General features: G+C 37.2%; 1 protein-coding gene and 1 pseudogene across 4 annotated transcripts in view; one reads left to right on the top strand and one right to left on the bottom strand.

The window, feature by feature from the left end:
- Positions 1-2,508: 2,508 nt before the first annotated feature.
- The window catches only part of NR2C2 (nuclear receptor subfamily 2 group C member 2), a 96,146-nt gene continuing 75,037 nt past the window's right edge, over positions 2,509-23,617 (top strand). For 3 of the 4 annotated variants that reach the window (XR_004624778.1, XR_004624777.1, XM_034658815.1), the window contains exon 1: positions 2,917-3,000. Coding sequence is in view for 2 of the 4 variants with exons in the window: in XM_034658815.1 (XP_034514706.1) it covers positions 2,941-3,000 (60 nt within the window). In the remaining 2 variants the exon portion in view is untranslated. Of the gene's footprint in view, positions 3,001-23,617 lie in introns of all 4 variants that reach the window. The other variant, XM_034658814.1, reaches the window with a different exon arrangement.
- Positions 19,376-19,571, bottom strand: LOC100477908 (annotated as a pseudogene).

The following is a 23,617-nucleotide window of genomic DNA, read 5'->3' as shown; positions in this document are numbered from 1 at the left end:
TTCAAATAGATAAAGAAAGGTTGCCGTTCTGGTTTTGAGTGCTTGAGATGGTCCAGGAAGTTGGTATGTGGAGATGAGAGCAAGTTTGGGGCCGGGGGGGGGGGGCGCACTTGCCCTAACAGAGAGCACCACTTCTTATAAAGTTGCAGTAATAAGATAATGCTAGTGGCATGGAGAAAGATAAGTAGAACAATAGTGGAACAGAATAGAGAACTTAGAATTATAGCCACACATACAGGGAAGCCTGAAATAGGATAGAAGTGGCATTACAGATTAGTAGGGAAAAGGATAGATTGTGCAAAAATGGTGCTGGAAAATTGATTATCCACACAGGAAGAAAATTAATTGGATCCTTACTCCTCATCAAACTCAACAATCAATTTGCACATAGATTGAGGCCTTAAATGTGAGAGACAGAGACAGAGCTCTTAAACATTTATAAGAAATACATAAAATTATACTTATGACCCTGGGGTAGGAAAGAATTTTCATAAATAAAACAAAAAAGTACAGCCTGTAAAATATATGTTGTAAATACAGCCTTAGTAAATTTAAGAACTTCTATTCATCAAAAGACACCATAAAGAAAGTAAACAAATGAACCACAGGGTAGGAGAAGGTATTTAGCTTAATACTTAGAATATCCAGAATATTTAGCTTTTCTAAGCTAAACAAGCTAACTACTACTTCTCTATGACCTAGTATCTATAATCACTGGTCATTAGCAGTATCTTGGGACAGCCCTCCCCTCAGCCTTATCTGAGGCTGATTGGTCCTGCAAATTTAATGTTAAAGGAGTCATAACAGAAAGTTTTCAGAGTTACAAAGTCTCTGTCAGGCATTCATCTGTAAAATGTGCTTCAGCTCAAAAGTTGAAGGAATCAAGCCACCTGTTCTTAGGGAAACCCAATAGAAAGATACACCTTTCTAGTTATTTCTCTACTACTCAATAATATTTCCCTAAGAATATTTCTGTAATATTAAAATTCATTTCTTGCAGCAAACTGCAGTTAGTAACAGCAACAGAAATACTAACAAGAGCTAAAAGTGATAAAATTAATTAATAGTTGCAGCCGAATGTTTGGATTTTATTTCTTAATATAAAATACCTATTAGCTATCTACCCATTTGATTTCTTAGAGACTTCTTATTTACTATTTTGAGAAAAAAGATTAGAACTCTAGACTTTTAACATGCGATAATTATGTTTGGTTTTGTTTTTTAAGTTTTTTTTTTTATTTATTTGGCAGAGAGGCAGTGAGAGAGGGAACACAACCAGGGGGAGTGGGAGAGGGAGAAGCAGGCTTCCCACTGAGCAGGGAGCCTGATGTGGGGCTCGATCCCAGAATGCTGGGATCATGACCTGAGCCAAAGGCAGACACTTAACGACTGAGCCACCCAGGCACCCCGATAATTATGTTTTTAATAACTTTCAGTAGACTTTCCTGGTACCCGTGAAGTGATGCTTTTTTCTTCCATTTGTTAGTTGGAACCAAACCTCAACTGGGAAAAAAGACGAGAGTGTTTTTCTGAATCACTGACCCTGGTGACCTGGTTTCATCGTAGCAGGTGGTACAGTACTGCTCTTACAGGATATTCACTCCTTGGAGGCAGGGGCCAGTTTTTTTATATTTGTCAGTCATAGTTTCATTCCACCATTTCTCTCTCATTGCTGTTTTGGCAATAAAATAATCTGAAGGGGAATTATGTTACTAGATATGGCTATTTAATAGTAGATAGAATCATTGGAAAGTTTCCAGAGAGTGAAAAAGTTTCATAGAGTTCAGTGCTTACAAGTATAATACTTGAAGTAAGAACTACAGGAAAGTGTTTTGTAAAATTGCATTGTCTAGTTTATGGTTGAGGGAGGGCCAAGCAAATGAACTGTGTATGCATTTATGTAGTACTATATAGTTGGTAGTACTGTATAGTTTTATATGTATTGCTGGAAATAAATTATACCAGAGCTTTTTTCCTCATATTCACCGTGGGACCAGTGTCATCAGTAATGTAGTCTTTCTGATTTGTCCAGGAATTGGGTCCAAAGTAGAATCTCTTTTTCCTGGATTTTTTGTGGAAGAGTTATTGGAATGGGGTTAGGGACTATTCATTCAGTGGAGCTGTATCTTTAGACCTGAAGAGATGGGGTCTGTTGCATTAACAGTGCTTGCATTCAAGGGGTCCTCCCCAGGGGACTAGCACACTTTTTGATTTTTAGATGATTTTTCTTAATTTTTACAAATGATGGCACTATTTTTTCTATTAATAGAAAGCTGAATTATCTGGTTTTCTAATTTAATGAGGACTTTAAAGTACAAATTGATGAATTTATGGGTACCACATTTTTAGCCCACGTTTTAGTACTTTAGTAATGCAGTCTCCTTACTTTTCTTGGTTAGTGCTGGTGGTTGCCTTTCAAACTGAGTGAGGTGTGTTAGCACCTGGACAGGGTTTTGCTTCTCACATTGCCACTGGTAACAGAAGTATAGTTGTTGATAGCAATCTAGTGCTCTGTATCTAACGTTGATCTCACACCTTTCTCAGATAGCCACCTTCTTTTTCAGCATACTGTGACAGGGAGCTATCCAAAAAAGTGTGATTCCCACCTCCCTGAGAGGTGAACCAAGCTGTTACAACCCAAGAGACCTGATAATTAAAGTTCTGAATTCATCTTTGTCTATGTTTACTAGGGGAAGACTTTTGTCCAAGTTGAAATGTTTCTGCTAATTAATTTTGGTACCTGTAATTGAAGAAGCTGGTGCAGCAAATCCAGATATGCTTAGCTTTGTAGCTGTGTCTTCTATAGAGGGCAGAATCTGCACAAGACAGTACCAAAGATGAATTTTGATTTCTGATATTTTTCAAGTAGCCTGGTTTCTCCCCACCTGATAGAAGTTGCTGCATCTTTCCAAACAGGTTCTCTAATGATCTTGCTTCACCATGGCTACAAATATGGAGGGGCTGGTTCAGCACAGAGTGGGGACCCAGCAGGTGGCTGAGGTGAGTGACAGGGGCTAGCACAATAGCTGGCACCCTTGCTTTTGAAAGGAAAAGTACATTAGTGTGCTCTGTTGTTTGAAAATAGTCCCAATGAAGTGACCATGTGATCCAAATCCAAAGCAGGATGCTGCCATGGAAGAAAAAATAAAAATGACAAGAACATTTACTCCTTATGTTTCCTTGCATGAGTAGGGTGGCCTAGCTGCATTACAGCAGGGTGACTTTTAAAAAGTTCACCTTAAACCTAAAACTAAAAGAGTCCAATGCTTATCAAACTGGTGGTTATAATTTTAACTCCAAGGCTCTGTCTTAGTTTCTTGCACATTTGCTACTTTGTTAATACTATCGTATGGTGGAAAGTGCAGTTCTGTACATTTTGCAGTCATTATTGACCAACTACCATGTGCCTAGGGATTTGGATAGTACTGAGAAATCTAGAGGTAAATGAGCCGTTGGACCTCCTTTAGCGGTCTCAGAGCCTAGTTAAGGAGTAATTATAAATCGGGATGAGAAGTGTAGCTCCATGTGAGGAACATGATCCTGGAGAGGGTTTTGAATAACAAGTAAGCATTTGTCAGACAGACCCAAAGAAGTGGAGTAAGGAATTCTGCAGCTGATGCTGGCGAGGGCACCCTAAGTCAGAAACCTATGTAAGGTCAGGACAGAGGTATGAAATGGCTAGTATGTTCAGGCACCTTCAGGTGTAAAGGAGGGAAGTAGTAGGGCCAGATCTTTTCACTCTGTACCAGGCCTATGCAAGGGCTTTAGTCCTCACAACATTTGAAGTTGGTATGATCATTATTCCCATTTTATAGATGAGGAAACCAAGGCTCAAAGAAGTAATTGGCCAAGGGTACACTGACCTAGTTCTGTTCCACTTCTTCCAAATTTCCTCCAGTAACATGCATCATACTGTAACCAGGGACCATAAGAAGTGTTCACATTTGCACTTTTGAACCAAAATACTCGTATTTCTAAGGGAAAGATGCAAATTTAACCCCCCCCAAAAAAGCATTTAAAGAATTTTAAAAGATAGGTAAGAACACACATGCCAGTTTAAACCAATAAAAATGGTGAGCAGATTTTCCAAATTTTGGATCAACCATTCATTTTAAGGCAATAGTTTAATCACCTCCTTCCCCCAGCAAATATTTAATATTAACTGAAGATGAAAGCAGGTAGATTTCATAAATTTTTAATATTGCATTTTTGAAAAGGTTATCAGAGCTGTGAAAGTATTAAGTTTAAAGTCCTTGTGTTTCTTTGTTGCTTTAGTTTGTGGTAGGAATAATTACATTGGAAATCATTGTTGGTTTTTCAAAGAATTAAGGTTATTTTGCATTTGATACAGTGTCCAGTTGAAGCTGACTTGGAGACTGATGTATGGATCACTGCCAAAGAGGTCATTAATTCTTTAGGGGAAGAGATTAGTATAGGAACTTAAAATAGTAACCTGTAGCAACTTACAGGCTAATCTAAGTTTTGTGTATGCAATCAGAAAATTTGCTAGCTAAAATTTGCTGTCAGATGTCTTATTTCCTTCAGGAAATGGAATTTCATATATTAACTTAGTGCAGCTCTTGTTTCCTATGACCAAAAAAATGCATTTTTAGGAGACTTCTAAATTAATGGAGGGCATTCTTAATTTGGAGTGCAAAAGCAATCTTATTTAAAATATTCTCTAGACTTCCTCGCTTTTAGTTCAAGGGATAAGTATGTGTGTGTGTTCTTTGAAGTGTGTTTGTTTTTTGAAATTTTGAGTTTAATAACTTTAAACTGTAAGTAATAACTATATAATATTAGATGAGCTAAAAGAGTAGGAGAGCCTACAGTTCATCATTTCAATGCTAAGTAGTAATCGAGTGGAAATGAAGTATCTAAATTGAGGAGTTATTAACAGTCACTTTTGGATAGTTGTTTTATTCTGTCAGCAGACAGGAACACACCCCTTCTCTGCCTTTTGACCAGCAAGGGCACACAGGTAAATAATAGGCTGGGGTGTCTGCTTACCAAGAGCTTTCTATCAAGGTGGGGTGAAGCATGAGATGGGCTATGCTAGAGGAGTGAATAGAAAAGAAGATCTGCAGGGACCAGACAAATTGGGATTTAAATTCAGGCTCTGCCATTTGCTATCTGGGTGACCGCCTTGCTTCTCAGTTTCCTCATCTAGAAAATGGGAGTAATAATAGTACCTATCTCATGGCATTGTTGTGAGAAGTCATTGAAATAAAAATGTATGAAGAGCTTTAGTAGGTGCCATGCTTTTGCTCCATGAATGATACAGCAACATTGTCAATCATGTAAATGATTTTCTCTCAGGTCCCCAGATCAACCTTTTTCTCTCTAAACCAGATAAGTCATAAATACCAAGGTAAACTACAAAAGTTGGACAATACAAAGTAACAGTTTGATGGCTTATGATGTTCTCAAATTCATTCATTTATTCAGAGAGACAGTTTAATATAGTGGTCAAGACTAGACTGTAGAGTCAGATGGTCTAGATTTGCCTGAAAACTGTGTGACCGCTCTGCTTTTTGAAATTGTTTATGAAGAATTAGTGTTAATTTTTTTTTAAATGTCTGGTAGAATTCAGCAGTGATGCCATATGGGCTTGGGCTTTTCTTTGCAGGTAGTTTTTTGGTTACTAATTCAGCCTTTTTCATTTGTTGTAGGTCTATTCATTATTGTCTGTTTCTTTCTTCTCAATTCAATTTCAGTAGTTTGTGTCTTTTTGAGAATTTTATTCATTTTACTTATCTAATATGTTGGCATACAATTGTTTACAGTATTCCTTTATAATCCTTTTTATTTCTCTAAGTTCAGTAGCAATTTCTTTTCATTCATTTCTGATTCTAGTAATTTTTAATCTTTCTTTTTCTTGGTCAGTCTACCTTAAGGTATGTCAATTTGATGATCTTTTTGAAGAACCATCTTTTGGTTTCATTGATTTTCTCAATTGTTTTTGTATTGTCCATTCACTAATTTCCACTCCAAGTAAACCCCCCTAATGAGATGCCATTTTGCATCCACTAGAATGACTAGAAATAAAAAGTCAGATAACAACTGCTGGCGAGGATGTGGAAAAATTGGAAACTTCTTACATTATTGATGGGAATGTGAAATGGTTAGCCACTTTGGAAAACAGTCTGGCAGTTCCTCAAAAAGTTAAGCATAGAGTTACCACATGACCCAGCAATTCCATTCTTAGGTATACTGTTGACCCTTGAGCAACACCGGGGTTGGGGTGCCAACCACCTTACAACCAAAAATCTATGTATAACTTTGACTCTCTGGAACTCAACTACTCATAGCCTGCTGTTGACCAGAAGCCTTACCAACAACACAGTCAGTTAACATATTTTTTATGCTATATGTATTATATACCATATGTTTACAGTAGTACCTGACTTTTTCTTTTTTCAGTATTTCTAGACTATTCATTTCATCTGCGAGTTTTTTCAAATTGTCACAAATATCCAAAAAATTTTCCAAAGTATTTATGGAAAAAAATCTGTGCGTTAGTGAACCATGCAGTTCGAACCTGTGCTGTTCAAGGGTCAACTATATACCCAAGAGAAATGAGAACATGTCCACACAAAAACTTTTAGGTGAGTATTTATAGCAGCATTATTAAAAATAGCCAAAAGGTAAAAACAGCCAATGTCCATCAACTAACAAATGGTTAACAAAGTGTGATATATACATACGATAGAATATTATTCAACCATAAAAACTAATGAGGTACTGTTACATGCTAGGGCATGGGTGAACCTGGACATTATACTAAGTGAAGAAGCAATTCACGAAAGACCACATATTATATTTTTCCATTTTTATGAATTGTCCAGAATAGGGAAATCTACAGAGGTAGAAAGTAGATTAGTGGTTGGTTAGGACTATGTATTCGGGGGTGATACCTAAAGAGGTTTCTTTTTTTTTTAAGATTTATTTATTTATTTGAGAGAGAGAGAGAGAGAGAGAGAGCATGCGTGCACACACAGAGGGAGAGGGAGAAGCAGACTCCTTGTCGAGCTGGGCTCAATCCCAGGACCCCGGGATCATGACCTGAGCCAAAGGCAGACGCTTCACTGACCGAGCCACCCAGGCACCCCAAGAGGTTTCTTTTTGAGGTGATGAAATGTTATAAGATTGGTGATGATTGCATATTTCTGTGAATATACTAAAGACTACTTAATTGTATACTTCGTGTGTGTAGATTATATGGTAGGTGAATTATATCTCAATAAAACTGTTTTTAGGGGCACCTGGGTGGCTTAGTCAGTTAAGCATCTGCCTTCAGCTCAGGTTATGATCCCAGGGTCCTAGAATCAAGCCCCACATCGGGCTCCCTGCTCAGCAGGGAGTCTGCTTCTCCCTCTTCCTCTCCCCTTACCCCAGCTCATGCTTGCTCTCTTTCTCTCAAATAAATAAATAAAATCTTTTAAAAATAATAATACTAAAACTGTTTTTTAAAAAATAGTACATAAGCAGCCAGATGCCACTGCCAAAATTAGAACGTATTTTCCAAGATAAAAGAATAAAAAGAAATGGGGGACAGAAACCTAAAGGGATTTGTGACAACTTTCACTTACTAATTAGAATTACATACTTCCCAAAGTAGTAAAGGATGATTTATATATACAATGAACTATGCATCAAAAAAACAACCATATATACAGTTTGAGTCCAGTTTTGTAAATATACCAAATATTTATAGTTATATATCCTCTTATGTAATACAGTGTGCTGGGTATTATGCTAAGCTTATCTCATTTAATACTTCCATTAACACTACAAGGAAAGTGTTACTTTCCCCACTTTAAATAAGAGGAAACTGAGAGAGAGATGAGATTACTTTTCCAGGTTTTAAACTCATATGTGAGTGACATCAGAACGCAGGCCTTTAATCACTATCCAATAAGTTCATTTTTTAAAGTATTCTAAATACTGGGGCGCCTGGGTGGCACAGCGGTTAAGCATCTGCCTTCGGCTCAGGGCGTGATCCCAGCGTTATGGGATAGAGCCCCACATCAGGCTCCTCTGCTATGAGCCTGCTTCTTCCTCTCCCACTCCCCCTGCTTGTGTTGCCTCTCTCGCTGGCTGTCTCGATCTCTGTCGAATAAATAAATAAAATCTTAAAAAAAAAAAAAAGTATTCTGAATACTAACAGTGTTTTTAGTTTTCCAGGTTATGGACGATTGTCTTTATACCTTCATTTTCCAAGTTTTAATTGTAACACTCTCACTTAAACAATTCAGCAAATTATTGATTCTTTCCATGGTCAGAGTATCAGAAGCGTAGCTAAATTCAAGCTTCTGCAAAATCTTTGCACTACGGAGTTGACTATGAAACTTGATAAAGAACAATACGGTTAGTTTTTTTACTATTGTATTTATTTATCTTAGAGATAGAGTGTAAGTGGAGGGGATGAAGCAGAGGAAGAGGGACAAGCAGACTCCACACTGAGCGCAGAGCCTGACTTGGGGGCCTGATCCCACAACCCTGGGATTAAGACCTGAGCTGAAATCAAGGGTCAGATGCTCAACCACCTGAGCCATCCAGGCGCCAAGGGATAGTTGAGAATTTGTAACCATAGCAGCAGAAGATTGAATCATAGCTGATAGTAGCAATACTTTTGCTTTTCATTTATGAAAAAATGGATTTTTGAAAGGGCTTCAGTATTTTTTAAGTATTTAAGATTTCCCTCTGTAGCTGGAAATAATAAAACACACGAACACCCAGACTTAGTGTTTCTTCATATTGCCTACATGAAATAAAAACATTTTTTAACTCAATGTTTTGAGTCACAGAAATTTAGGAGTTAACTTGTTGGAGCATTTTGAGTTACTTACTCGTTGGCAGAAGGAGACCATTCATGCACCCAAACTGTAAGTTGAGTGTGTATTTACACAGTGGCAGGGAGGTGGCTTCACAGATCTTGGCAAGGCCTTTTTTTGGGCCCTGGGCTGTCTAAGGGGCTCTCAGCCATCAGATGCTCTTTGAATAGGAAGGTCTTGTCACCACAGAGAAAATGGCCAAATTCTTACGACCCCATTATTCTTTTTATTAGCAGGGCTTGCATCACCATTGAAGAAAACAACTCTTCCATGTAAGGGAATGTTTAAAAACATACCGCTCTCCCGGTTCTTGAACAAAACTCTGTATTGGCAAAGCTGCATCCTCAAGTGGGAAAAAGCAAAGTCATTGCTCAGGTTTCAGGTTTCCAGTGTCCTCAGAAGACCAACTCATTACAGTAAATTCTGTTATTCTGCCCTCGTACAAACTGGACATTTAAGTTTTAATGTTCTTGTCAAAGTGTAGTACATATACATGGATTTGAAAGTTGGCCAATACTATGTTTGGCTTGAAATAGAAAACAGCAAGTTCCTGAACCACCCCTACACCTTCCTTATCCTCAAGTCTCCCTCTCTAAATTTTATTTCTTCTGGTATTTAACTCCTTGTTTCTAAAAATAACCTTCCCCTGCCCTTTTGTTTCTTAAATCAGTGTTAAATATTATTCCTTTTTGGGGAAGGAGTGTTGTGTTTTGTAGTAAAATATCAAATTCACCATTATAACCATTTTTAAGTGTCTGGTTCTGTGGCCTTAAGTTCACATTCACATTATTCATCAGCTATCACTACCATCCATCTCCAGAACTTTTTCATCTTTCCAAACTGAGATTCTGTACTCTAACATTAGCTGCCATTCCTCCTCCCCTCTGCCCCAGCAACCACCATTTTTTCTCTATGAATTGGACTACTTAGGTACCTCATATAAGTGGAATCATATAACATCAGTCCTTTTTGATAGGCTTATTTCATTTAGTATAATATCCTCAAGGTTTGTTCATGCTGTAGCATATATTAAAATTTTCCTCCTTTTTAGGGATGCCTAAATGGCTCAGTTGGTAGAGCATGCATCTCTTAATTTCAGGGCTGTAAGTTCAAGCCCTATATTGGGCATAGAGCTTACTTTAAAAAAAAATTACCTTCCTTTTTTTTTTTTAAAAGGCTAAAAAGTATTCCATTTTGTATATGTTACATTTTGTTTATCAGTTCATCCATCCATGGACACTTGGTTTGCTTCCACCTCTAGGATACTATGAATAATGCAGCTATGAATATTGGTGTACAGATACCTCTTCAAATCCATGATTTCATTTTTGGGGGTATATACCCAGAAATGGAATTGCTGAATCATATGGTAATTCTATGTTTAATTTGTTGAAGAACCACCATACTATTTTCCTTAGCAGCTGTACCATTTTGTATTTCTATCAGCAGTGCACAAGAGTTCCAGTTTGGGGGCACCTGGGTGGCTCAGTCGTTAAGCGTCTGCCTTCGGCTCAGGGCGTGATCCTGGCATTCTGGGATCGAGCCCCACATGAGGCTCCTCTGCTGGGAGCCTGCTTCTTCCTCTCCCACTCCCCGTGCTTGTGTTCCTCTCTCGCTGGCTCTCTCTCTCTCTCTCTGTCAAATAAATAAAATCTTTAAAAAAAAAAGGTTCCAATTTGTCTCCATTCTCCCAAACACTTGCTATTTTCTGCTTTCTTTTTTATAATTGCCACCCTAATGAGTATGAAATGATATTTGATTTTGGTTTTGATTTACATTTCCCAAATAATCAGTGATATTGAACGGTTTTTCATGTGCTTATTGGCCATTTGTATATCAACTTTAGAGATCCTCTTTGTTCAAGACTTTTGCCCATTTTTTAATTGAGTTGTTTTATTCTTATTAAGTTGTAGGAGTTCTTTACATATTCTGAATAGTAAAGCCCATCAGAGAGATAAGCTTTACAAATATTTTCTCCCATTTTGTGGGTTGTGTTTTCACTCTCTTGATAGTGCCCTTTGATGCAAAAAAAAAAAGTTTTAGTTTTGATGAAGTTCAGTTTATTCATTTTTTTCTTTTGTTACCTGTGCCTTTGTTGTCCTATCCATGAAATTATTGCCAAATTCAATGTCATGCTTTTCCCCTATATTTTCTTCTAAGAGTTTCATAGTTTTGGCTCTTACGTCTAGGCTTATGATCCATTTGTATATGGAATAGCGTAGGGGCCAACTTCATTCTTTTGCAGGTGGATATCCTAGTCTTCTTGGCGCCGTTTATTGAAAAACCTGTCCTTTCCCCCATTGAGGGGGAAGGTCTTAGTAGCATCCTTTTTGAAAATCATTTGACATATATGCAAGGATTTTTTTCTGTGTTCTCTATTTTTATTTAATTACTATAAACACTATATAACATAAAATTTACAATCTTAACCATTTTTAAGTATACATAGTAGTGTTACGTACATTCACGTTGTTGTGCAGTGGCTCTCCACAATTTTTTTATTTCGTAAAACTTAAACTCTATATCCACTAAATAACAACTCCCATTTTCCCCTCTTCCCAGCCCCTGGCAACCATCATTCTTTTATGAATCTGGCTACTTTTTATACTTTATGTGAGTGAAATCGTAAAGAACTTATCTTTTTGTGACTGGCTTAGTTTTAGCATAATGTCCTCAAGGTTCTGAACTCTCTATTCTATTCCACTAGTCTGTATGTTTGTTTTTATCCCACTACGATACAGATTTGATTGCTGTAGCTGTGCAGTAAGTTTTGAAATCAGGAAGTGTGAGACATCAAACTTTGTTCTAATTTTTCAAGGTTGTTTTAGCTATTTGGGTCCCTTGACATTCCATATGAAAGTTAGGTTGGATTTTTCTATTTCTATAAAAAAAAAACACTGTTGGGATTTGAATCCCTAGGGATTACGTTGAATCTGTAGATGGGTTTGGGTAGTATTGGCATCTTAAAAATATTAAATCTTCTAATACATGAACATAGTGTGTCTTCCTTTTATTCATGTATTTAATTTCTTTCAGCTGTATTTTGTAGTTTTCAGTATTTAAGTCTTTGACTTCCTTTGGGTAAGTTTATTTTTAAGCATTTTATTCTTTTTGTGGTATTGTAAATGGAATTGTCTTCTTAATTTCCTTTTATCATGTTCATTGTTAGTGTATAGAAATGCAGCTGATTTTTATGTGTTGATTTTGTAACTTGCAACTTTAATGAATTGTTTATTAGTTCTAACTGTGTGTGTGTGTAATCTTTACGATTTTCTATATGGAAGATCATATCATCTGTGACTAGAGATAATTTTACTTATTTTTTTCCAGTGTGAGCACCTTGTGCTTGTTTTTCTTGCCTAACTGCTCTGGCCAGAACTTCGAATATAATTTAGAAGTGAGGGCATCCTTGTCTTCCTGACCTTAGAGGAAAAATTTTCAGCTTTTTATCACAGAATATTATATTGGCTGTGGGTTTTTTTCACATTTGACCTTTATTATGTTAAGATAGTTTCCTTCTATTCCTGCTTTGCTCAATGTTTTTATTGTGAAGGAGTGTTGAATTTTGTCAAATGCATTTTCTCCATTAATTGAGATTATCTTGTGCTTTTCCCTTTCATTCTGTTAATGTAGTATATTGCATCGATTAATTTTTGTGTATCAAACCATCCTTGCATTGCAGAAATAAATCTCATTTGGTCATGATGTGCAGTATTTTTACCATGCTGGTGATATCCATTTGCTACTGTTTTGTTGAGGAATTTTGCATTGGTATGCATAAGGGATACTGAGCTGTAGTTTTCTTCTCTTGTAGTGTCTAATGCTAGCCTCATAGAATGAGTTTGGGAGTAGTCTTTCCTCTTCAGTTTTTTAGAAGACTTTGAGAAGGATTGTTGTTAATTCTACTTTTAATGTTTGCTGGAGCTCACCAGGACTGGTCCAGGGCTTTTTTATTTTACTTATTTTATTTATTTATTTATTGAGAGGGGTGTTGATTAATGATTCGTTCTTCTAATTAGTTATAGGTCTGTTCAGATTTTCTGTTTCTTCATGATTCAAAGTTGATAGGCTTGTATGGTTGTAGGAATTTGTCCATTTCATCCAGGTTGCCCAGTTTGTTGGCATGCAGTTATTCATAGTACTCATTTACAATTTTATTTCCAGGATTAGATATTTTTGACTCACTATTATAGATGAAGAAATTTTAGTTTTCCTTCAGCACCTGCCATTCCCATCTCTTCTCCCTTCATTCTCTCATTAAATTATATCCTCTTCGCATTATTTAGTGTTCTGTTACCCAATTATGACACTTCATACAAATACTTCCTAGTGTCTCCAATAAATTGTAAAACCCTATTTTCCATACAAATACATCAGAGGAATTTTTCAGTTTCCTTTTTTTTTTTCCCCCACGAAAACATTTCCTTCTAAAGCTTCCTGACCTCCTGCTCCAGTCCTTACTGATTGCTTTTTGGGCCTGCTGCACAGCTGTCATTCTTGACTTCTCTCTCATTTTGGAGTCTTTGTTTACTTGAGTCCATGTTTTTTTCTTTCAAAAAAAAAAAAAAATGGAAGTAACATGCTCCAATAGCTTCCTAGGATAGGGTGCATCAGAGGTGAATTCTTTTTAGATCTTATACAGTTGACCCTTGAACAACATGGTTTTGAACTCCTTAGGTCCACTCATATGCAGATTTTTTCAGTAAATACAGTATTGTAAATGTATTTTCTCTGATTGATTTTTTATTTTTAAGTTTTTGTTTTGTTTTTTAAGTAATCTCTACATCCAGCATGGGGCTCAAACTCCCTACTCAGGAATCAAGAGTCACATGCTCTTCCAGCTGAACCAGCCAGGCACCCTCTTCTGTATGATTTTCTTAATAAAATGTTCTTTTTTCTAGGTGGCTCAGTTGGTTAAGCATCTGCCTTCAGCTTAGGTCATGATCCTGGCATCCCGGGATCAGTCCCCGTGTTGATCACCTTATTGGGCTCCCTGCTCAGTGGGGAGTCTGCTTCTCCCTCTCCCTCTGACCTTCCCCCTGCTCTCTCTCTCTTTCTCTCTTTCTCAAATAAAAATCTTTTTAAAAATATGTGTTAATCAACTGTTTACGTTATCAGTGAGGCTTTGGGTCAGCCATAGGCTATTTTAGTAGTTAAGTTTTGGGAGAGTCAAAGTTATATGTAGATTTTCAACTATGCGTGGAGTTGATACCCCTTACTCCCATGTGTGCAAGGGTCAACTGTTTATCTAAACATGTCTTTATTTACATCCACATGCTTGATAGTTTGACTAAGAATAGAAATCTAAGTTTTTAGAAAATAATTTTACCTCAGAATTTGAGACATCATTTTATTGTCTTTCAGTGTGCAGTGTTGGTTTTGGGAAGGCTGTTTGTGCTCTTGATCCTTGTAGGTGACCTTCCCTCTTTCTCTCCCTCCTTTTCTCTCATTCTCCCTTACTTTTATACTCCCCTCCACCCCTGTTGTTAGAGATTTTTTTCTTCATCCCCGTTGTTCCAAAATTTCACATTATCTCTTGGGATAGTTATTCTTTCATATATTGTACCGGTACTCAGAAAATCCTTTCAATCTAGGAAATTGTTGTATATTAGTTCTCTGATAATTTCTTCCCTCAGTATTTTTCTAGTCTCTTTCCAGAACTAATTAATTGGATTTTGGATCTCTTTTTTTTTTTTTTTTTTAAAGATTTTATTTATTTATTTGACAGAGATAGAGACAGCCAGCGAGAGAGGGAACACAAGCAGGGGGAGTGGGAGAGGAAGAAGCAGGCTCATAGCGGAAGAGCCTGATGTGGGGCTCGATCCCATAACGCCGGGATCACGCCCTGAGCCGAAGGCAGATGCTTAACCACTGTACCACCCAGGCGCCCCAAGGATTTTGGATCTCTTGAACTAACCTTTTCAATTGCTCATCTTTTCTCTCCTATTTCCAACTCTGTCTACTTCAGGGATAGTTCCTGATTTATATCTGTCTTCAGCATTTACCAATTGCGTGATTATATCATTTAATCTTGCTGTGCCAATTTCTCCACTTGTCAAATGGGGTTAATGTTTATATTTACTTTATAGAGGATCACTGTGAGAATTAAATGAGTTAATGCATATAAAGCATGGCACGTAGCTATAATAAATTATTTGCTAAATATTTTAATTAAGTAGAAATTAAATAATTAAAAATTATTTGCTAAAATACATTATTTGCTAATAATATATTGTGGCAAAGAGTAAACACCCCAACTCCTGCTTCTGCTGTTGTTGTACTTGTTCCTTCAGCTCTTTTTTTCATTTTGTTTTGAGCATCAGTACTCAGACATTTCAATTTGTACACAATTCTTAAGATATGTACTGAATATCTAAAAAGCCAGGTAGTTGTGATTCTTTTCTGAGTAGTTATTCCAGCTTAAAATTTGAAAGTAAATTTTCCTTAAAAGTTATCAATTACCAATATCTTCAAATGTTGATAAGCTGTTACATCATAAGTCCCACTCATTCACAGTTTAATGTCATATAGATACATTTTCAATCTTTCACAATGCATTAACAAAGTTACCAGGAAAACTGGACTAGCACTACCCAAAGATGTCTCAGAGTGCAAGCAGTTCTGACAGGGACAGCCAAGATCAAGAACTGTTCTTTAGAAACCAATTCTACTAAAAACAACACGGGAACAGAAGTAAGTTAAAATGTTCAAGGCGTAGTAAATGTACAGGTGTGACTCCAAATTGCCATTTATTGTGTTTTGTATAATAGTATATAAAAACTACCTCCCATCTGTGGAATGTTAAGCTGACACTTCAGGTAAAGCGTTGCTGCGCATTAAATATCTCACTGCTTTCTGGCTGTACCAAAAAAATAAATAAATAACAACCAGCAAATGATTTTACCTGAAAAAAAAAAAGTCATTTACACCTTAAAAATGGGATGAGGTGGGATTCCTTTCTTAAAAGCATTACTAGAGCTACTGAAAACACTTGTGTCTACAAAATAGTTGATAAAAATATTCCTCTGGGTTGTACAAGAAGGAGACAGGCCCATGATAAGACGGGTTATAGGATAGTAATCAAACTTGGCCTCTTTCTCTCCTGCTTCATCAGAGGCTGGACTCTCCTCATTCTTAGTTTCTCTGTCTTCTACGGGAAAACCGTCTTTAGTTTCCTGGTAAACTACTCTCTTTGCTTGCCTTTCCCCCTTTGTGCACTTTTCTCGTCTGAAGATTTATGCTTTCCTGCCCTTTTGGCTTCCATTCCACTGCAGGTTTAGCTGACAACCTCCTGCATCTCCTGGGCTCCCCTGACTCCACCCCTTCAGAGGAGCTGACCGTCTTCCTTTGGGCTTCCTGGCGGGCAGGGGCAAGCCACACAGAGCCTTTGCTAGGCTGGGCCACTAGAGTGGCTGTAACCCACTGCGGGGGTGGGGGTAGAACCGGATGGAACTATATGGCAGCTTTTTGTTGTTTCATGGATGCAATAGATTGTCCTGTTTCTGTGAGGGTGTTAATTGCAGTTTTTTGCTCTTTTTAGTTTTCCTTTGCTTCTTACATGGTTGCTATTTTATCTAAGTTCTTTTGTCTCTTAGTTTCTTTCATATGAAAGCTTTCCTCAAACGGTTAATGATCCTTATTTTTGGTTCACATTTGAGAATGAAGCACTTAAAACTGAAAACAAAAAAAAGTGTTTTGTGTGTGCTGCTTGTCAACTAGTTTGGTTTGATTTTACTTTGGGGTGATTAGATAGTCACCCACACATTTTGTTTGGAGGTTGTCCCGGATATCACTATCTGTAGGTTTCTCTACTGAAGACATTCACTTTTTCTTGTCAAGAATTCTTCATTTTGGGGATGCCTGGGGGGCTCAGTCAGTTAAGTGTCTGCCTTCCGCTCAGGTCATGATCTCAGGGTCCTGGGATCAAGTCCCACATGGGCTCCTGGCTCCGCGGGGAGCCTCCTTCCCCCTCTGTCTGCCACTGCCCCTGCTTGTGCTCCCTCTCTCTTTCTCTCTCTCTCTTTAAAAAAAAAAAAAAAAGAGGGATGCCTTGGTGACTCAGTTGGTTAAGCTGACTGCCTTCACCTCAGGTCGTGATCCCAGCTCCCTGGGATTGAGCCCCACATTGGGCTCCCTGCTCATTAGGGAGCCTGCTTCTTCCTCTGCCTGCTGCTCCCCCTTCTTGTGCTCTCAAGCTCTCTCTCTCTCTCTCTGGCAAATAAATAAATAAAAATGTTTTAAAAATAAAAAAGAATTCTTCAGTTTTCTGTCTGAGGGATATACGCCTGTTGTTCTGGTGGTTGTTTTAAAGCTGTGGCACAAGGAAGGAGGTTTGGAGGTTTGGAGGTTGGCCTGCTTCTTCCTCTGCCTGCTGCTCCCCCTTCTTGTGCTCTCAAGCTCTCTCTCTCTCTCTCTGGCAAATAAATAAATAAAAATGTTTTAAAAATAAAAAAGAATTCTTCAGTTTTCTGTCTGAGGGATATACGCCTGTTGTTCTGGTGGTTGTTTTAAAGCTGTGGCACAAGGAAGGAGGTTTGGAGGTTTGGAGGTTGGCCTGCTTCTTCCTCTGCCTGCTGCTCCCCCTTCTTGTGCTCTCAAGCTCTCTCTCTCTCTCTCTGGCAAATAAATAAATAAAAATGTTTTAAAAATAAAAAAGAATTCTTCAGTTTTCTGTCTGAGGGATATACGCCTGTTGTTCTGGTGGTTGTTTTAAAGCTGTGGCACAAGGAAGGAGGTTTGGAGGTTTGGAGGTTGGCCTGCTTCTTCCTCTGCCTGCTGCTCCCCCTTCTTGTGCTCTCAAGCTCTCTCTCTCTCTCTCTGGCAAATAAATAAATAAAAATGTTTTAAAAATAAAAAAGAATTCTTCAGTTTTCTGTCTGAGGGATATACGCCTGTTGTTCTGGTGGTTGTTTTAAAGCTGTGGCACAAGGAAGGAGGTTTGGAGGTTTACCTTTCAATACTTTGACTTAATCTACCTCTTTGAAAACAGAAGACAGGGCTCCTTCCTTCGCTGTGAAACGGTGTTTGATGTCCCTGGGTCTGGGGCCTCTTTGGTTCAACTTACCTGTAGACTTTATTTCTTCATTCTGCGGTGAATGAGGAGATGGTCATTATGGTGGTGAGTTCCTGGCTGCACCACAGACAGCCAGTCCTCTAGATTTTAGCCTGTTTCTCAGTCCAGCTTTCTATGGGACTAGTACTGAGCCTTTCCAGGGTAAGAATTAGTTTGTTTCTAGCTCCTCTGTAGTGCCTGGAATTCACCTTTGTTCATTCTGCTGAGTCAGTTGCTTCTCTTTCTTCCTTCCTTCCTTCCTTTCTTTTTTTTTCTTTAAGCTGGGCAAAATCACAGATTTAACTGTATCCATATTTAAGTAGTTGTTACATGGTTATTGAAGAGTGTAAAGATAGGCCCTGTCACATAAACTGAGAGAAAAAAGTTTTTTTTACGATTCCAGCAAATCAGTAGTTTAACATTAGGGGTACATAGAAGTCTAATGTTCTGGTGAGAACGAATTTAGGCAGCTATTGTTTTGTTGCATGAAGGGATGTAGAATCACCCAGAGCAATTTTTCAAGAATCCATAAATAGAGACTTTCTTGTGACTCTTCTGGTTTTTAAATATTGGTTTAAAAACTGCAGCTCCCACAATTACCCAAAAGTCTAGTGCTCAAATGGACCACCACCCATTTACAGCATTCTTCTAACACCTGTGGTATTCCAAAAGTGACCAAACTAGGATTAAAACATTCAGCAACTACCTTTTTCCTGCCCCAATACAAAGCCCTAGGGACTAAGTCATTACATTTTAAGTAGTCTAGCAGCATTTCACTCTCTGATTCACTGATACAATTACTAATCAGAGCTGTGTTATAGTCCATTTCTACTAAAGTTCCAGAATGAACTTGGAATATTTCCTATATTCTGTCTTACATGCTATTACATTTCATTTCAAATGTTCTACTTCCATTCAATTTAAACAAGACTAGTTTTGGTCAATAATAGCAAATTTATCAAGGCAAAAATTTTAGTTTTAGATTACAGGTCTGGAGGGGAAAAAAAAGCTCTTGGACTTCATTCTATATACACTATTGGTTTTCTTCATGATTAATTATCACTCATGAAGAGTAACAGTTTTACTGCTTCAAAGTAAAGAAGACTAAAAGCACCTTCTTCCTCTTTTTCAGTTAAAATTACTATGGGACAAAGGTCAAGTTTGCATTTTTTATAGCATAAATTACCAACAAGGTCCTGACCTAGTAATCAAAAATTAAATAAAATCTCAAAATTTAAAACCAAGAAACAGGCTAAATTGCACACATATTTCAACCAAGCAAATGTTAGAATGTTTCCCAAATGAAAATGTAAGCACAATTATTATATTCCATGTTCACAGAAGCGGCATTAAGGATTCGTGCCATAAGTTTATTTATAAACATACTGAGTATATTGAATTCGAAAGTTTGATCCATTTTTCAAAGAAATTGCACCTTTTAAAATGCTCCTTTTCACATCTGTTCAATGGATTAATTAAAACATCCTTATTTCTTAAGTAGTTGATGTCTTACTATAAAAAAAGAAAGGTACAACAAATCCAGATCCAAAGTACACAGTCATCATAATTAGTAACCGCCACATGTTTTCCCCTGAAAATGGCAAATTCTTCCCAGGGCCCTCCTCATAGTGGCTCCTGCAGACTACAGAAGTTGTGAACCTCCGAGTACTCTATCCCAACATAGTGCTTTTGGAAGTTTAGCAAAAGGTGCAGAGACCCAAGATGGAAGACATGGGCAGCACCACACCAAGTCCTGCTCTCACTGAGTTGGTTTCCATTCCACCTTCTGCTTTCCATCTTCCTGAAGTTTGTTAGTACTTGTGATCCGCTGTTACCTTCTTGACTATCCTTTTTGTCCTTGTGGGTCTGTACATTTTTTATCCCTTACTCGTAACTTAAATGTGATTTGGTAAAGGAATAGAGATGATAAATGCATGTGAGTATTTGCTGTATTTAACTGGAAGTTAAAAAAGCAGGGAAAGTACTACTAGTAAAGCAAACTGTAATTGTTCACTGATTGATAGGTGTTCCAGAAATATTCATTTATCCATTCAGCAAGTAGTTAAGGAGTGATTACAGTGTGCTGTGCTAGGCATTGTTCTGATTTTTGAGATAAACGTTCTGCTCACGTGAAGCTTCTCTTGGAAACTGAACATGAACCTAAACAGAAGTAAAATGTCAAGGGAGCAGTAAGTGCTCTAAAGAAAAGTGAAAAGATAGAAAGTGAAGAGTGAAGGTGACATTTAAATGGAGACCCATCCGGGGATGTACTGTATGGTGATTAACATAATATAATAAAAAAAATCATTAAAAAAAAATAAAATAAATGGAGACCCAAATGAAGTAAGAATGATCCTTGAGATTATCTGGGTGTGGGGTGAATTCCAGGCAAGAAAGAGGGGAGCATGCTAGGCACCAGTGACACTCAAACTTGCTTAAAGTGAAAAAGGAGATTTGTTGGAAGGATACTCACGGAATTGAATCTCAGGATGTACGACCAGGCTACATGGGAACTGGAGAGCTGTCAGGTAGCATCTCTTTCCAGCTCCTTCTGGGGTCACATGATCACTCTTCTTTGGTATGTTCTGAGAGTCTAGTCATTTTCTACCAGTTCTTCAAGGACTAGCTTTTTCTATGTTCCCCAACAATTTGGGCTTATACATGGCATCAAATCAAGCCCTGACCCTTTATGATCTTATAACTTGACCTTGGATTACTCTCTTACTTCCATGAACAGGGCAAATCTTTCCATTTACTTGTTTTCTTTATTTTTTCACAAAGGTATAGCACATTTTTTATTTGATTTGCTTCCTACTACTTTATGTTCTATGATGCTATTTGCAAATATATTAAAATTTTTTATTTTCCAACTCTTGCTGGCATATAGAAATGCAAGTGATTTTGTTTATAATTTTTTTTTAATTGAGCAGTCTTTGAGCAGTCTTTCTCTTATTCTAATAATTTCTCTGTACGCTCACTGGATTTTGTTTTTTCTTTCTAATCCTTATGTTTTTGTCTTGCCTTACTATCCTGGCTAGGATCTCCAGTACAGTGTTGAATGGAAGTAACAGGTGGCATTGCCTGTTCCTCATCTTAAAAGGAATGCTTTCAACAATTCATCATTAGATATGATGTTTGTATGAACCTTTACTCTGTCAGTTAAGGGCATTCTCTTCTGTTCCCAGTATCACCTTTTTTTTTTTTTTTTTTTTTTTTTTTTTTTCCCCCTACTAAGATGATCATATGATTTCTCTTTTGATCAGTTACTATAGTGAATTAGATTGATTTGTAATGTTAAGCCCATCTTGATTCTGAGGTTAATGTCAAACATGATTTACATACACACATTGTAGACTCATTTTGCTAACATTCTGTTTAGGAATTTTCCAACTGTGCTCATAAGGAGGATTGACTTTAAATTTTTCTTATATTTTGGTATCAAGGTTAGCATAGGCTTATAAAGGGAATTGGGAGTAAGTCACCTCCTTTTCTACTTTTTGTGATAATTTATGTAAAATTGAAATTTTTTTGGATCTTGAATGCCTGTAGAATGCACCAGTAAAACAATTAGGGCGTGGAAAGATTTTTAACTACTTAATTTCTTTAGAATTAAAGGACTATTCAGTTTTGTTATTTGTAATTGACTTAGTTTTAATAAGTTGTACCGTTTTCTAAGAATTTGTCTTTTTCTTAGGTTTTCAAGTTTATTGGCATACCATTATTCAAAATAACTTTTTATATTTTAATATTTGAGTCAACTCTAATTATAGTCCCTTTTCATTATTTGTGTCATCTCTTTTTTCCTTGATTGGTTTCACGAGAGAATTATTTTATCTCTAATTAACGTATGTCTTTATTATTTTCTTCCTTCTGCTTTTTGACACTTACTTTGATATTCTTTTCCTAAATTCTTTTTTTTTTTTTTAAGATTTTATTTATTCAACAGAGATAGAGACAGCCAGCGAGAGAGGGAACACAAGCAGGGGGAGTGGGAGAGGAAGAAGCAGGCTCATAGTGGGAGGAGCCCGATGTGGGGCTCAATCCCATAACGCTGGGATCACGCCCTGAGCCGAAGGCAAACGCTTAACCGCTGTGCCACCCAGGCGCCCCTCTTTTCCTAAATTCTTAGGATGGATCTTAGCTTACCGATTTCTCAACCTCTCTTCTTTCCTAATATAGGCATTGAGCTATCTGCTATCTTCTGAGTAGAACTCTAGCCATATCCACTTCCAGGCAGCCAGTGATTATCTAATACTTCTTTTAGATTGATTTGCACTTTCTAGAATTTTCTCTGAAAAAAATCATACAGTATGTACCCTTTATTTTCTGGCTTCTTTCATTCTGCATAATTAGTTTCAGACTCATCCATGTTTTATATGTATCAGTAGTTTATTCATTTTTTTTATGGTGTATCCATTATATGGAAATACTGCAAGGTGTTTTTTTTATCCTGAATGGATAAACATCTTTTTTTTTTTTAAGATTTATTAATTTATTTGAGAGAGAAAGTGTACACACGCATGTTTGCACAAGTGGTAGATGGACAGAGGGAGAGGAAGAGGGAGAGAATCTCAAGCATACTCCCCACTGAGCATGAAGCCTGGCACAGGGTTCAGTCTCACAACCCTGAGATCATGACCTTAGCCAAAATCAAGAGGCGGACACTTAACTGAGCCACCCAGGCACGCCCAATAAACACTTTTATCCTAACTGGATAGACATTTGAGCTGTTCACTTTCTTTTCTCTTGGATAGATAGCTAGGAGTGTACTTGCCTGGTCATATCTGGTAATTTTTAAGAAATTGATTTCCAAAGCAGGTGTACCATTTTATATTCCTCCCAGCTGTATATGAGTTCTAGTTGCTCAACAACTTTGCCAACACTTGGTATGGTCAGTCTTGTTATTGTTAGGCATTCTGGTAGATGTCTACTGGTTCCTCATTGTGGTTTTGCTTTGCATTTCTCTAATGATTAATGTTAAGTATCTTTCATCTGTGTATTTTTCCATCTGTGTATTATTTTTCATCTGTTGAAATCTTCTGCCAATTTTTTTGAGTTGTTTACTTTCTTATTAAATTTTGAGAGTTCTTTATGTATTCTGGGTGTATGTCCTTTATCAGATACATGGTTTATCAATTTTTTTATTTTATGAATTATGCTTTTGATGTATCAAAATCTTTACCTAACTCAAGGTCACAAAGATTTTCTCCTGTGTTTTCTCTAGCAATTTTGTAGTTCTAGGTTTTACTTTTATAATTATCTTTTTGTAATTTTTTTAAAAAGACTTATTTATTCACGCGCGCGAGAGAGTGTAAGCAAGTACGAGTCAGGGGAGAGGCAGAGGGAGAAGGAGAAGCAGGCTCCCCACTGAGCCAGGAGCTTGATGTGGGGCTTGATCCCAGGACCCAGAGATCATGACCTGAGCTTAACCATCTGAGCCACCCAGGCACCCCGTAACTTTTTTTTTTAACTTAATATAACCAGAAAATCTAGTTGTATGATAGCAGTTCTTGAAATTTGTTTTAGCTTGGTGTGTTACCTTCCAGGCTTTTTTCTTAAGTATTTATGTTCACGTATATATAGCTACAGAAATATATTTGGCCCTTAAACAACATGGGGGCTATGGGTGCCGCACTGACCTCCACACAGTTGAAAGTCCATGTATAATTTTTGACTCCCCAAAAACAACTACTAATAACCTACTATTAACTGGAAGCCTTATTGGTAA

The sequence above is a fragment of the Ailuropoda melanoleuca genome, chromosome 4 (genome assembly GCF_002007445.2).
Source record: "Ailuropoda melanoleuca isolate Jingjing chromosome 4, ASM200744v2, whole genome shotgun sequence".
In the NCBI taxonomy this organism is placed as follows: domain Eukaryota; kingdom Metazoa; phylum Chordata; class Mammalia; order Carnivora; family Ursidae; genus Ailuropoda; species Ailuropoda melanoleuca.
Note: the sequence above shows the minus strand (reverse complement) of the source record. Positions and strands in the feature narration are given on the sequence as shown.